This window comes from Eurosta solidaginis, chromosome 4 (genome assembly GCF_040869045.1).
Source record: "Eurosta solidaginis isolate ZX-2024a chromosome 4, ASM4086904v1, whole genome shotgun sequence".
In the NCBI taxonomy this organism is placed as follows: Eukaryota; Metazoa; Arthropoda; class Insecta; order Diptera; family Tephritidae; genus Eurosta; species Eurosta solidaginis.
In genome coordinates this window covers 153,215,987-153,231,790 of record NC_090322.1, presented here as the reverse complement: position 1 = coordinate 153,231,790, position 15,804 = coordinate 153,215,987, and the positions used below count along the sequence as shown (strand labels likewise).

The window sequence follows — 15,804 nt, the reverse complement described above, 5'->3', positions numbered from 1 at the left end:
TTCGATATTTTGACCGTGAAATAAGTGCTTAGTACTCTCCACTAGGCCAGAATTCTATAGAATAGGATCGGCTCGATCACCATATCAAAAAGCCAATCAACCACCCTTAGAGAGAGCCACCAACATTTCCCAATAGCCTCTTAACAGCAGTACAAGGCATTCGGTTACCTTCCTAGCCCAAAAGCCACCACTTGGCAACCCATACCCTCAGGTCGTGAAGAAAGGCAGAAGAAAACACTCCGTGGCGTGGCCCTTCTCACCTTCCTCTGTGCCATTGCTCCACCACTCGGTCGCTTCAGTTGTGCCACTCAATCATCTAACAGAGCCGATTCGAATGCCAGTGCTGAGAGAGCCCGAGGGTTGGACATCTTTGATGGCTCCTTATATGTCAAGAAAGGCACCTATCACAAATTCTTTGTTCTCGAGAGGCCTCTCTCCTTGGAACGGTTGAAGGAATAGCTGTTTCGGTAGGCCGGCCTTGCAAAAGGCATATTCACATGCCGAAAATCGCTCTAGTAGAAGCCTGTTGAGCAGTATTTTCGATAAACTCGGAGAATTAAACTCAGTTGCATATTGATACCGCCCGCATTATGTTACAAAGATTGCGGATCCGTGAGTCGTAATATCTGCTTGATTGTAATCATAGCGAAGAGTTTGAAGTAGTTAGTGGGCAAGCCAAAGATTGAAGGCAGCTTAGCTGTCCTAGTCGACGTGTAAACTCTTGTTCATTCTCTTCAAAAAAGTATATGCATATGCGAAAAACTTAACTAAGAAGCCCCAAAATTACGCCCTCATAGAAAAATCAAATTCCATTGCCAGTGCCTTCATAAAACACCTAAATTTTGATACAAAGTCACTCTTGAAGCCAAATGTAGCGTCTTCTTAGTGAAAACTGCAGTAGCTGACTACAGAGTACTTTGGATGCTATCCAGTGCTCCGCCGTTAAACAATTTAACATCTACGCGAAAAACCAAGCGACTACTGTAGCCCTAGGCTTAACTTTGGTGCCTTCGAGGTTGTTCTTAGAGTACCCGTTTTCCCCCGAGATTGCATGAGAGTAATTTAAGGTTGATCTTTTGTATTGTAATGTGAAACCAACGCTTCTAACGCAAATATCCCTATGGTCAAACCATGTGATGTCCGACAAGAAAATAATGCTTAAGTCGACACTGTACATAATAACAAAAGCAAAAAATTATAGCATACCTGTAGCCTCTTCGCGGCAATCATCATCAGACCATTCCGATTGACTTTCCAAAGGATTCGAGTCCATCGATTGGTGCGTATGATGCCCTGCACCATATTTAAGTTCATCGTTTATCACATTCATTTCATGATGTCGTTCATCATCAATATCTTCCTCACCATAATTCGTATGCTCGCCTTGTCTATGATTATATACACTAGCAGCCTCACAACCATCACGTGCATCATTCTCATCTTCATCATAACACTTGACATTACTATTAGGCTTGTTGACGTGATGCTGTTGCTGGGTGTCCGTTGGCATGACGACCAAACGTTTTTTGCGTACATCACGCCCCACTTCATCATCTTCAAACTCTTCATCAGCTAAATTATCTTCTGTATCATCATTACGTTCGGTGTCATCATTTAATGCATTTGTCGAGTGATTGGTACGTGGACGCTGATGATGATGATTGTGATGGTGGTGATGATGGTGATGATGATGTGGACGCACATGACGCTGCGTTGGTTGTTGTTGATCGCCATCATTTTCACCACATTCCTGATCTAAACTTTCACGACTTTGATCGAGATCTTTGGAACGCGGGCGTTGACGATGCTTGTGATGATTATGATTTGCTGTTATTATGTTTGCTTGTTGTTGCGTTGTGTCACGATAATTTGTGCCAGTTGATGTGGATGATTGATTGTTCACAACATCCAACATATTTAAATTCACTTGATTGCAATGTTCATGTAAAATTTCACAAGATTCTGTATCGGAAGTTTGCCTGAAAATGTTTAAGATATAGTTGCACAAGCTTTCTATCTAAGCAATTTCCAAATTAACTTACATTTGGCTTGACTCTGATGGATTCTTATTACGCGTAATCTCTTTTATAGCTTCTAAGCCTACAGGATGTTTGGTAATCATAAAGCTCGTACTTATTGGTATCTTCGATGGCTGACGACCCGTCGTCGGCGACGTCAACTCATCCAATATGGTTGTGGTTATGGATTTTTGGTTATTATTGCCGCTCAACGAATTACTACCGCTGAGGTTACCATTGCTGCCACTACCGCCAGCAGCTAGTCCATTATTTGAACTTAATTTACTATTACTCGCTGAATAACTTAGTTCAATATTGTTGCGACTACTGCTGTTGCTGGTTGTATTACCCTCAGGATTGCTATTCGAATTCGACGCTGATGTAATGTTACCACCCGACGACGAGGTGGCGGCTAATGCGCGCGCACGTGAAGATTCATTCAAAAGTCTTTGTAGTTCCCTCTCGAATGGCGATTTCGCCGAGTTGCTGGCTGATGTTGAACCACCATTGCCAGCTTCACCGTTGCCACCGCCACCGCCATTGCTACCATTGCTCGTTTGTTTTTTCTGCGCGGCTAACAAAACGCGATCTTGATACTCAAAACTATTACAGGAATCACCTTTATTGTGCGTTGTATTTGTCTGTTGACCTTGACTTTCTGTTGTTGAACTCATTTCAAAATCTTTCAAATTTGACATATCCACAACTGGTGATGTGGGATCCACTTGTATATCACATGGGTAAAGCCATTGCAATGGATTAGCACCACCATTAGCTAGTTGATGTTTATTGTTTTTACCTAAGGCTGTTATACGTGGCGAATCCTCGTCTCCCTCGCCCTCTGTTGTCTTCGAATAACTTTCGTCTGAGGAACTCATCGACGGCGAATGTGGACGTGAACTAAGATCATCGGTGGAAGACATTTCACGGCTCTCTTCAATATCGGTCGGCAACTTCGGCAGAGGCTTCATGTAGGTAGTGCGTAAGAGAGGTGTTTTCTGTTTCAATGATGTTGTGACTGCGGTTGAGGCTGACACTGTGGCTAATGAGGATGCAATTAAATTTGTGGGTTTGGGTGGTGGTATGGGTAATGGCGGTTGAGGATGTTGTGAATATAGTGGATATTGTTGATATAATTGTTGTTGTTGTTGATTTTGCTGATGATGATGAAGGTGATTTTGTAGTTGTATTTGCTGTTGCAAATGTTGTTGCTGTTGTAGCATTAGGTTATTAGGACAAGTGTAACGTGGCGGTTCATATTTAGGTGGATATGGATGTGAATGTTGTTGCATTGGCATTATCTGATTGTTTTGTTTTTGTACCATTTTATTGTTTATTTACAATTAATACAACAGTAACATGATGAGACCCATTCAACATTTGTGAGGATGTGAATGTATGGGTCAAGTGTACGAGCACAGTGGGTGGTGAATTGATATGTGGGTGTGTGTAATAAATTTGAATTTTTATTTGTTTTTGTGCGATTTTTAATGTCGATAACGAATACATGCAAAGAGATAACACAATTATATGAGATACGCATTAGAAATGAATGAATAAAAAAGCTTGCAGGTTACATATAATACAATAAAATAAATGCAGAGGTACATACTATATAAAGGGCATTCACAAAGTGTCGTAACACGTTATATTGTCATCGTTACGGTTTTCAATGCAAGGGTTTCACCTTCAACTATGACACTGAAAAGTCGGGCCAAAATTACATAAATTTATTAACGTTACGAAATGTATGAAGCTGATACAATATAACTTGTTAGCACGCGTTGTGAACCCCCTAAGTGTTCATAAATTAGTGAATTTAACGGAATTCATATTAGTCAAAAAAGTTAGTTACTTAGGTGGGCACATTCAGATGGAAAAGTCCCATTTACCTTTGTTAAAAGATGAGATATAAAAAACAATATCCAGATTAGGACGTTCGGCAGGACGAATCGAAGACCCAAATAAGATTATTTTATGTTAGTAAGTAATCTAATTATTTCTTATCCGTACGACCATTTTTTGTTTCTGGGTTTTGTTATAGGAACTTTGTATTAATGTGTTTACTACGCTAAGTTTTTTGTCGGATTCACGTGTTAGGCTATGAAACCAACTCCAGTTCAAATGTCAATAAGACATATATATAATGATATGAGATACGACGTAAGCGGTATCTATCTTTATATGTTAGTCGAGTCGGATGAAAGATATGCGCAAGAAAACGTGTTTATTCATAAGTTGGATATGGGTTGCTTATTTAACATAAGAGCGGTGGTACGTTTCAAAAAAAGAAAAAAAGTTAAACTAACTTCGAACTTAATTCGAACAAAAATTTCTTGCGCGTATCGGCTCTCGCCAAATTTTTGAATCTCGAAATACTCGTAAAAAGGGATTAAATTGAATGTCGAAAAGTTCGCGACTTAATGTGTATTTAAAGATTCGAGTAACTCAAGAGAAATCGAGTACTTTTTCTCGAGTCTTGAATATCTCTCCTGTGTTCGAAAAGAAATCCTAAGCTACATATTACATACTGGTAAATTAAAGTAGATAAAACAAGTAAGGAAGGCTAAGTTCGGGTGTAACCGAACATTACATACTCAGTTGAGAGCTATGGAGACAAAATAAGGAAAATCACCATGTAGGAAAATGAACCTGGGTAACCCTGGAATGTGGTTGTATGACATGTGTATCAAATGGAAGGTATTAAAGAGTATTTTAAGAGAGAGTAGGCCATAGTTCTATGGATGGACGCCATTTAGGGATATCGCCATAAAGGTGGACCAGGGCTGACTCTAGAATGTGTTTGTACGATATGGGTATCAAATGAAAGGTGATAACGAGTATTTTAAAAGGGAATGGGCTTTAGTTCTATAGGTGAACGCCTTTTCGAGAAATCGCCATAAAGGTGGACCAGGGGTGACTCTAGAATATGTTTGTACGATATGTGTATCAAATGAAAGCTGTTAATGAGTATTTTGAAAAGGAGTGATCCTTAGTTCCCTAGGTAGACGCCGTTTCGAGATATCGCCATAAAGGTGGACCAGGGGTGTCTCTAGTTGTACGATATGGGAATCAAATGAAAGGTGTTACTGAGCATTTTAAGAGGGAGTGGGCATTAGGTCTATAGGTGGACGCTTTTCGAAATGTCGCCATTAGGGTGGGCCAGGGGTGACTCTAGAATGTGTTTGTATGATATGGGTATCAAATGAAAAATGGTAATGAGTATTTTAAAAGGGAGTAATACTTAGTTCTATAGGTGGACGCCTTTTCGAGATATCGCCATAAAGGTGGATCAAGGGTGACTCTAGAATGTTTGTACGATATGGGTATCAAACGAAAGGTGTTACTGAGCATTTTAAGAGGGAGTGGGCATTAGGTCTATAGGTGGACGCCTTTTCGAGATATCGCCATTAGGGTGGGCCAGGGGTGACTCTAGAATGTTTGTACGATATGGGTATCAAACGAAAGGTGTTACTGTGCATTTTAAGAGGGAGTGGGCAAGAGGTCTATAGGTGGACGCCTTTTCGAGATATCATCATTAGGGTGGGCCAGGGGTGACTCTAGAATGTGTTTGTACGATATGGCTATCAAACGGATGGTGTTACTGAGCATTTTAAGAGGGAGTGGGCATTAGGTCTATAGGTGGACGCCTTTTCGAGATATCGCCATTAGGGTGGGCCAGGGGTGACTCTAGAATGTTTGCACGATATGGGTATCAAACGAAAGGTGTTACTGAGCATTTTAAGAGGGAGTGGGCATTAGGTCTATAGGTGGACGCCTTTTCGAGATATCGCCATTAGGGTGGGCCAGGGGTGACTCTAGAATGTGTTTGTACGATATGGGTATCAAATGAAAGGTGGTAATGAGTATTTTAAAAGGGAGTAATAGTTAGTTCTATAGGTGGACGCCTTTTCGAGATATCGCCATAAAGGTGGATCAAGGGTGACTCTAGAATGTTTGTACGATATGGGTATCAAACGAAAGGTGTTACTGAGCATTTCAAGAGGGAGTGGGCATTAGGTCTATAGGTGGACGCCTTTTCGAGATATCGCCATTAGGGTGGGCCAGGGGTGACTCTAGAATGTTTGTACGATATGGGTATCAAACGAAAGGTGTTACTGAGCATTTTAAGAGGGAGTGGGCATTAGGTCTATAGGTGGACGCCTTTTCGAGATATCGCTATTAGGGTGGGCCAGGGTGTCTCTAGAATGTGTTTGTACGATATGGGTATCAAATGAAAGGTGTTAATGAGTATTTTGAAAAGGGGTGATCCTTAGTTCCCTAGGTGGACGCCGTTTCGAGATATCGCCATTAGGGTGGGCCAGGGGTGACTCTAGAATGTTTGTACGATATGGGTATCAAACGAAAGGTGTTACTGAGCATTTTAAGAGGGAGTGGGCATTAGGTCTTTAGGTGGACGCCTTTTCGAGATATCGCCATTAGGGTGGGCCAGGGGTGACTCTAGAATGTTTGTACGATATGGGTATCAAACGAAAGGTGTTCTGAGCATTTTAAGAGGGAGTGGACATTAGATCTCTAGGTGGACGCCTTTTCGAGATATCGCCATTAGGGTGGCCCAGGGGTGACTCTAGAATGTTTTTACGATATGGGTATCAAACGAAAGGTGTTACTGAGCATTTTAAGAGGGAGTGGGCATTAGGTCTATAGGTGGACGCCTTTTCGAGATATCGCCATTAGGGTGGGCCAGGGGTGACTCTAGAATGTGTTTGTACGATATGGATATCAAATTAAAGGTATTAATGAGGGTTTTAAAAGCGAGTGGCCCTTAGATGTATATGTGAAGGCGTTCTCGCGATATCGACCAAAATGTGGACCAGGTGATCCAGAAAATCATCTGTCGGGTACTGCTAATTTATTTATATATGCAATACCACTAACAGTATTCCTGCCAAGATTCCAAGGGCTGTTGATTTCGCCTTGTAGAACTTTTTCATTTTCTTCTACTTAATATGGTAGGTGTCACACCCATTTTACAAAGTTTTTTCCAAAGTTATATTTTGCGTCAATAAACCAATCCTGTTACCATGTTTCATCCCTTTTTTCGTATTTGGTATAGAATTATGGCATTTTTTTCATTTTTCGTAATTTTCGATATCGATAAAGTGGGCGTGGTTATGGTCGGATTTCGGCCATTTTTTATACCAAGATAAAGTGAGTTCAGATAAGTACGTGGGCTAAGTTTAGTAAAGATATATCGGTTTTTGCTCAAGTTATTGTGTTAACGGCCGAGCGGAAGGACAGACGGTGGACTGTGTATAAAAACTGGGCGCGTCTTTCACCGATTTCGCCCATTTTCACAGAGAACAGTTACCGTCATAGAATCTATGCTCCTACCGAATTTGAGAAGGATTGGTAAATTTTTGTTCGACTTATGGCATTAAAAGTATTCTAGACAAACTAAATGAAAATGGGCGGAGCCACGCCCATTTTGAAATTTTCTTTTATTTTTGTATTTTGTTGCATCATATCATTACTGGAGTTGAATTTTGACTTAATTTACTTATATACAGTAAAGATATTAAATTTTTTGTTAAAATATAGAGTAATAGTAGTAACGTTCCTGCCAAATTTCATCATGATATCTTCAACGACTGCCAAATTACAGCTTGCAAAACTTTTAAATTACCTTCTTGTAAAAGTGGGCGGTGCCACGCCCATTGTTCAAAATCTTACTAATTTTCTATTCTGCGTCATAACGTCAACCCATCTACCAAGTTTCATCGCTTTAACCGCCTTTGGCAATGAATTATCGCATTTTGTCGGTTTTTCGAAATTTTCGATATCGAAAAAGTGGGCGTGGTTATAGTCCGATATCGTTCATTTTAAATAGCGATCTGAGATGAGTGCTCAGGAACCTACATACCAAATTTCATCAAGATACCTCAAAATTTACTCAAGTTATCGTGTTAACGGACGGACGGACGGACGGACATGGCTCAATCAAATTTTTTTTGGATCCTGATTATTTTGATATATGGAAGTCTATATCTATCTCGATTCCTTTATATATGTACAACCAACCGTTATCCAATCAAACTTAATATACTCTGTGAGCTCTGCTCAACTGAGTATAAAAATTAATATAAGGCGCGATAATCTCCGAAGAGATTTTAGGCCGAGCTTCTCTTCCAAAGTTCGTCCTGCTTCTTTTAATTTTTCCTACAAATTGGCGAAAGGAGCCTACTCTTTGAGGGGTGTGACCCACTTAGAAATTGCCTTTCTAATTAAAAAAACTGGTTTTTTTTAATTTTGGTCACGCTTTTCACGGCCTACAAGGTTTAAGGTCATATCAAATCGTTACCGAGTTGGTCGGGCTGGTATTTTAATCAACAAAAATGACAATCCAAAAAACATTCAGAGTGTCTTTGTTCGCTTAAAAAAGAAGCGTGAAGGAGATAGCAACAAAAGACAATTTAAACACGTTGACGGTATGGACGCAGTTGCATTGTTATCTTCTCACCCCTTTCACCTATGACGCGATAGACTTCAATGCAGGAGTTGTATAATGTAAAAGCAGACTGTGTACGTACGTACGTATGGTACGTACTGGCGTTTGATTGAATATGGTCAAGTCTGCTAGAATATGCTCAAATGCTTACACCAGTAAATATCAGCATCAATGTTTTCTAGTAAGAGCGTAAATTTGAATTTTTACAGCACATTAATTTTGGTAGGTTGAAACAGAAAATAAGATATTGTACGCTGGAAAGCTTGGAAATCTTTGTGACATATTAAGCCAAAGGTTAAAGTTTCATTGATAATCATAATAAAGAAAATAGCAGCTGAGTGCACAGTGACCTATCTCGGCTGGCACTTCGAAAGCGGCCTCAATTAAAAAAGTACCTATCCAAATGATAATTTCATAATTTTTTGAGCCTGGGATAGCGCGAATTCCTGATTTTTTTTTAATATTCGGCTTTTGAGACAGGATGTTATTTAATAAAGTGCTGATATAATTTTAAAACAATCTCTATTAATTTTGTTTTCAAAGACATTTAACTTTTTTATATCCGCGTAGATCTTCCTGGGATTTTCTACTTTAGTACATTTCTACAGTGAAAAAAAAAAAATATATTTTATAAAATTTTTTTCCTTCCCCTTTATTTTTTAAATTTTCTGTAATTAGTACCTTCGGGAGCGCGGTTTATAAGTGTTAGTGCCTTTCTATAAACATTCAGAGGAAGCACCTTTTCCAACATTTTATTCTACCCGTGTATCATCGAAGAGTGAAGTGTCTAGCGATAGTGATATCGAAGAAATAGCGTCTACTGAGCCAGCAACTTTTACCCAAGTAGAATTAAACGATCTAATAAGGGATCTTTAATTATCTAAGGAATCTGCAGAAGTGTTGGCTTCTAGATTAAAAGAAAAAAACTTGTTGGCTACAGGTACGAAAGTGACTCTCTACCGTACAAGAGAGCAAGACTTGCTGCCATTTTTTAATTCGGAAAATGATATAGTTTTTTGTTCCTTCTCAAAATGGGTCTTTCAGAATACCACCCAAATGAATGGTGTCTCTTCATAGACAGCTCTAAACGAAGCCTTAAGTGTCTTCTTTTACACAATGGCAACCAATATGGTTCAATTCCCATTGCTCATCCAACTAAATTAAAGGAAGAATATCAAAATATTGCACTTGTTTTAGACAAAATCAAGTATAACGAACATAATTGGAGTATGTGTGTAGATCTAAAGATGGTTAACTTTTTGTTAGGACAACAAAGTGGGTACACCAAATACCCATGTTTTTATTGCCTGTGGGATAGTCGAGCCAAGCACCAACACTGGACAGAAAGGAACGGGCCTGTACGTGAGATGTTGGAAATGGGAAAGCAGAATGTGATAAACCCACCTTTAGTTACAAGAGATTCAATTATTTTGCCACCCTTACACATTAAACTGGGTCTAATGAAACAATTTGTGAAGGCGTTAGATAAAAATGGACAATGTTTTCTTTACATAACGAGAAAATTTCCTAGGCTAAGCATAGAAAAAATAAAAGCGGGTATTTTTGATGGCCCGATGGCCGATAAGAATGTTGATAAAAGATACTGGTTTTTCAAATTCAATGACCAGTTTGGAACTGCTTGCGTGGAATTCGTTTGTTGAAGTTACTAAGAACTTTCTGGGAAATCACAAGTCAAGTAACTACTCTGATATTGTTAACAACATGCTAGAGAATTACAAAAACTTAGGATGTAACATGTCCATCAAAGTCCATTATCTCCACAGTCACCTTGACCAGTTTCCGGAGAATCGTGGTTCCTATAGCGAAGAACAAGGCGAACGGTTTCACCAGGACCTAAACACTATGGAAGAGAGGTACCAAGGCCGATGGGATCAGCATATGATGGCTGACTACTGCTCGGGAATGCAACGTGATTGTCCTGCGATACCTCATTCACGAATTTCACTTAAACGAAATGTTTTATGTAAATAAAAAGTTAGTAATAAAATAAATAACAAAACACTTTTTTTTTTCACAGTAAAAATTTACTAAAATAGAATATATTAGGAAGATCTACGCGGATATAAAAAAGTTATATGTCTTTGAAAACAGAATTAATAGGAGATTGTTTTAAAATAATTTACATATGCACTGGTTGACAAATGATTCGAGAAAACAGTGATTAAAAATGAAAAAATTTAACAAAAAATTGAATTTTTCACATTATTTTTGCAATTTCTCTGACGGTTATGAAGATATATTAACAACTTGTATACTGATAGAAGCGACGAAATGACTTATTTTCAACGACATCAAAACTGTGTTGATAGAATAAACAGAAACAAAGTTATGGGGCCATACATGCCTTAACCTCTTAAAAAGGAGTTCTTGACCCTATCTAGAAAACTGTACGTAGCATTAAAAAAGTAAGTATACAGTTTTTATCAGGGAACCGAGTACTACCAAATTTGGTTACAAGTAGAGCTGCACCAAAATCACTGTTGACCAGTGTAATATATTATATTCACTCAGCCGTCGATACATGAAACTTTACCAGCTACATATGTATCCTGATATTGGGTCTTCGATTTTGGAATGATTTCGATATACGGAAACATGCATTAAAGCACAATGACCCCACATCAAAGCCACTAACTGCTAGGCGCGATTTTCACACGTCGGTGGATGAGAGGGATTGCAGTGATGATCATAAGAGTATCTCCTCATTCCATGTATACTCATATTCACTCACCTTGGCAATTGGTGCGGCATGCAACAATGGTTCACTTTCACGGCAATTATTATAATTATTACAATTACTACTCGTGCTGTACGACGCTGATGAATGTTGTTGTTGATTATGATGTAAATGATGATAATTACGTGTAGCAAGATGCATTCCACGTCTACTAGCACCAATATTTACAGCACAACCAACAACACCACCACCACTAACACCAACACCACCAACATTATTAGCAAACATGTTGTTATAACTTTCCACCTGGGCGTAGGGGTCATGATTTATATATTCAAGACGATTACCACCAGGATTTTCAATTATATTAAATTGTTCGCGTAACATTACCATTGTGGGTGTGGCTTGTGCTGGTACAACTGGTACGGGTACTGGTACTGGTATTGGTACTTGATGTTGCTGTTGTTGTTGTTGTTGTGTAGGTAAGGCGGGTGATGAGGATGCTGCCATTGTTATTACGCCCATTACCCCGACATTAACACCATTGCCACCTACCGAACTGGATGAGTGTGAACGTTGATGATGTGCATAATTATTATTGTACTGTTGTTGTTGCTGCTGTTGCTGTTGCTGATAGCCGTTATAGGCATAGCTGCCTGCGCCATTATTGCTACCACCATTACTGCTACCGTTATATTCGCCATTATGTCCATTCTCGCGTATATTTGGCAAGCCACCGTTGGCTATGAAATTCGGCTGTTTTTGTAATTTACTGTTCAAACGCTGTTGTTGTTGTTGTGCCAAGTGATGCTGATACTGTTGTGGCGTTTGCTGTTGATGCATTAACAATTGTTGCTGTTCCTCATGCAGTGCATTTGGTGAGTTTTTCAATAATATTTGATTCGTATCTGTGTTGTTGTAACCATAATTATCCTTTTTAATGTTGTACGTATCGCTATTCATATTCAATTGATAGCTGTTATCTTGGAATTGCGATTGCTTTTGATAATATTCAGGGGGGTGTGTGTGCAAGCCGTTCGATTGTGTTTGTTGTGGTTGCTGTTGTTGTTGTGTAGCATAACCGTTACCATTTGGTGTGGCGCGATTGGAAATCATTGCATTACGCACTTCACCATTCAGTCCATTACTTGAGGAATCAGAAAGGAAGTAGGTAACCATATCACCTTTACCTTTGACCTTTATAGTGCCACGACATCTATAAGGAGAATCACAGAATGTATATAACTTTATTTAAAAATAAAAGCTTTATTTTTTTTATTTTTACCGAAATTCGAAATGTGACCCTTGCAAGCTATCCACAACTTCCTGTGTTACTTGCGTATAGCCGGGTATGCCTGTGGAATCCATACGACTCGCTACATTGACAGTATTACCCCAAATATCATATTGTGGTTTACGAGCGCCAATAACACCAGCTACTACTGGACCGATATTAATACCTATAAAATATAGAAAACCGGAATATTATAAATTAATAATCCGTGCCAAGTTTCATAACATAGTTCGAAAGCAGACGTCGGCAAAATCAAAATGCAGCGGTGTTAAGGCCGCGGCACAATACAGTTTTTCACACAGATGCGTTTAACACAAGCTTACGCATTCCTGTAACATCGCCACAATCAACCAAGATGTTGCGTTTATAAATATGAAAGAATTTCAGACTTGGCAATTGAAGTTTATTCCGCCTTGCCCATTCACATTCAAAATTTCGTGAAGCACTGTTATAAACATTCTCCGTATACAACAAAAATACTTGCTAATATATTTTGTGTCGTATTCATTTGTTATATTGCAGTTTTTAATAACGAAAAATGTTAGAAAAGTTGCCAACGAGTGGGAAAAATGATTTCACTTGCAATGTGTGCCAGCACCCCTAGCCAAAGCATATATCAAATTCTTATTCTTATCCTTTGCTTGCAAAAAACGTTGCAAGTTGGTTACTTTTTAATGTCAGATGGCGCCAGTGTCGTTCAATCTACCGTTCTTCGAAAAAATGCGTGCAATCTACTCATAATGCATACGATTGAGTTAAACGCTTCTATGTGAAAAACTGCTTGTGTGACGGGGCTTTAAGTGAGAGTGCACTGGTAATGCAAATCACTTGATGCATCGTATTGTGTTGTTCATTCGCTTGTTGATCGGTTGTGATCAATGGTCGGCAAATAGTGAAACATGGACAATATTCGTCAACATTGCGAGCGACGTACATAATCCAAGTTGCAGCGCGAAATGCTCAGCGACTACTAAACGAAAGAGAATAAGAATAAGTGTGAATTGAGTAAGTAAAATTGTATTACTGTTTGCCGACCACTGTTCTAAACAAAAGCTTCAACTGAAAAGTCGACTTCGTACAGCGAGTGAAGAAAAAAAAGGGTGTACCCCTAGAGGCTTGTCCCGTAAACGTCCCAACGTGATTGACGAGATTAAAGGAAGAAGAAAGTTGCACATGATCGACCAAGATAGGAAGGCGCGGAACCAAGCCTGGGCTTAAATTATCAAAGGTACTTTTTTCTTCTAAAAGTGCAGGCTGTAGGCTCATGATGGGCATTTTCACTGGAGACTGCCTTCTGGCATGAGCCCTCGTCATGACGCAATACAATTAGATAAGTGAATTCAATAGTAGGACAATGTTTTGTACTAATTTGGTACGTTTGGGGAGAAACCTTCTTCACATTGGAAACAGGGAAATGAAAGAGAATGGAAGATAAAGCAGAGGAAAGGCAAAAGAGTAGTGGAATTTGGAGGGAATGTAAAAACAACAAGAGTAAGATGGACAGCAAGAGCAAAAGTAATAATCAGAGCAATGACGAAGTAAAAAGGGGTTAACAGGAAGATTAAGAATAAGGATAAGATCAGGAGTAATAGTGAGGGTTCCTTAGATGAGAGGCAGGTGATATAGAAAGATCATATGTCTAGGAGTTTTTAATGTTTTTCTAAACATTTACAGGGCTATGCAACGCTGTTTAAAATAAAGTTCTGTTAAGCCAAAGTTTTCTCTTTTGCCATCAGGTAAATCTATAAGTTCTGGTTTGTTGAAGTATCCCTGCTGTAAAAACTCTGCTGCTATATATTTTTACACCAACCATCTCTTTCTGTTCAATCAACCTATCTCAATGTCTGGTTTACTTAGATAAATGGTGGGTCGTGGGACCATACATCGTCAATCCCAAGTTTTCCTATTACAAGCCTCGCAGGTACACATTCGCAACTTTATTATGCTGTTCAAGATCGCTAATCATCTCAGCAGTATGTTTCCATATTCCTTAGTTGTGGACGATGTGATGCTCTGAAGATCCGGCTATTCAGTTCCGTCGACTAAAACCCTCCCACAAAATAAATACGGATCGGAGATAGCACTTCCTGCACATTACATCTTATTTTACAAAGGTATTAATAAATTGTTTTTTATAATACTGAACAGTGATGCAGATAAGTCAAGGAGAAACATTTAAACACAAGGGCGAGTACTGTCAAATTCGCCTCCATTTTGTAGATAATATTGACATCAACTGTCCGGTTTATTGCACCATGAGTTCTGTTGTTGTTATTGCTGTAGCGATCAGGACACCCCCCGAAAGCTGCGTTATCGATGTTGATGGTCCTTTGCCGGATGCAGTGTAACGAAGCTTTTTCGTGCCCCGTTGCTTCTCTGATATTTGCTGGGGTTTACTTGCCGTGCCTAGGGTTCGTTTACAATAAATTTGTATTAAAGGGGCACCTTGAAAATCGATTTAATATAAAAAACTTCACTCTCTTTATTGGTTCTAATTTCTATAATATAAAATAAAACGTGTTTGTATACTTCATTTTCAATTTCACTTGGATTATCTTGCGGTATCCTTGATTGGGGTGGCGGGCCTTAGCGGTCCGGCCGTATTCCGTTAGCTGGGTCCCGTTAGTATGTGGCGTCGGTGCCTTGACGCGCCTTATGACGGCGTCTCTCTCTGCTGCGGTGCTCTGTCGCGCCTTACGTCGGCGTCTACTTGTATTGCTGAGGCGACGCTCTGTCGCCGTGTTCCGTTAGACGGATCCCGTTAGTATGTGGCGTCGGTGCCTTGACGCGCCTTACGTCGGCGTCTACTTGTATTGCTGAGGCGATGCTCTGTCGCCGTGTTCCGTTAGACGGATCCCGTTAGTATGTGGCGCCGGTGCCTTGACGCGCCTTACGTCGCGCGTTTACTTGTATTACTCTGCTGCACCTTGCGTCGTCGTCTATTTGTATTGCTGGTTGCTGGGCGATTCTCTGCCACGCCTTGCGTCGGCGTCTACTCGTATTTGCTGGGCGAAACTCTGTCGCGCCCTACGTCGGCGTTTACTTGTATTGCTGAGGCGATGCTCTGTCGCGCCCTACGTCGGCGCTTACTTGTATTACTCTGTCGGTGTACCTCTGCCGCGCTCTGCCGCCGTGCTTGGCGCTGGCTTAGCCTGGCTGCGCTATGCGTCGCCGCGTTGACGTGACCTCTGTCGGCGTACCTCTGCTGCCGCGGTTCGCGGTGGCTTACCCTGGTTACGTTGTGCATCGGCGGACCTCTGCTGCGCTTTTCTGCCGCGCTCTGCGCTGGTTTACATGCGTTGCCGCTCTGTTGCGGCCTCTGCCG

At 40.0% G+C, this 15,804-nt stretch overlaps 1 protein-coding gene across 6 annotated transcripts in view; it reads right to left on the bottom strand.

Annotated features, from left to right (window-relative positions):
* rut (rutabaga) overlaps positions 1 to 15,804 on the bottom strand; it is a 382,895-nt gene that overhangs the window by 6,689 nt on the left and 360,402 nt on the right. For 2 of the 6 annotated variants that reach the window (XM_067783457.1, XM_067783458.1), the window contains exons 19-22: positions 12,471 to 12,645; positions 11,240 to 12,401; positions 2,043 to 3,319; positions 1,207 to 1,979 (exon numbers count right to left, since the gene is read on the bottom strand). In XM_067783457.1, coding sequence (XP_067639558.1) covers positions 1,207 to 1,979; positions 2,043 to 3,319; positions 11,240 to 12,401; positions 12,471 to 12,645 — 3,387 coding nt within the window. The remainder of the gene's footprint in view (positions 1 to 1,206; positions 1,980 to 2,042; positions 3,320 to 11,239; positions 12,402 to 12,470; positions 12,646 to 15,804) is intronic. The other 4 variants (XM_067783459.1, XM_067783461.1, XM_067783462.1 and 1 more) reach the window with 4 other exon arrangements.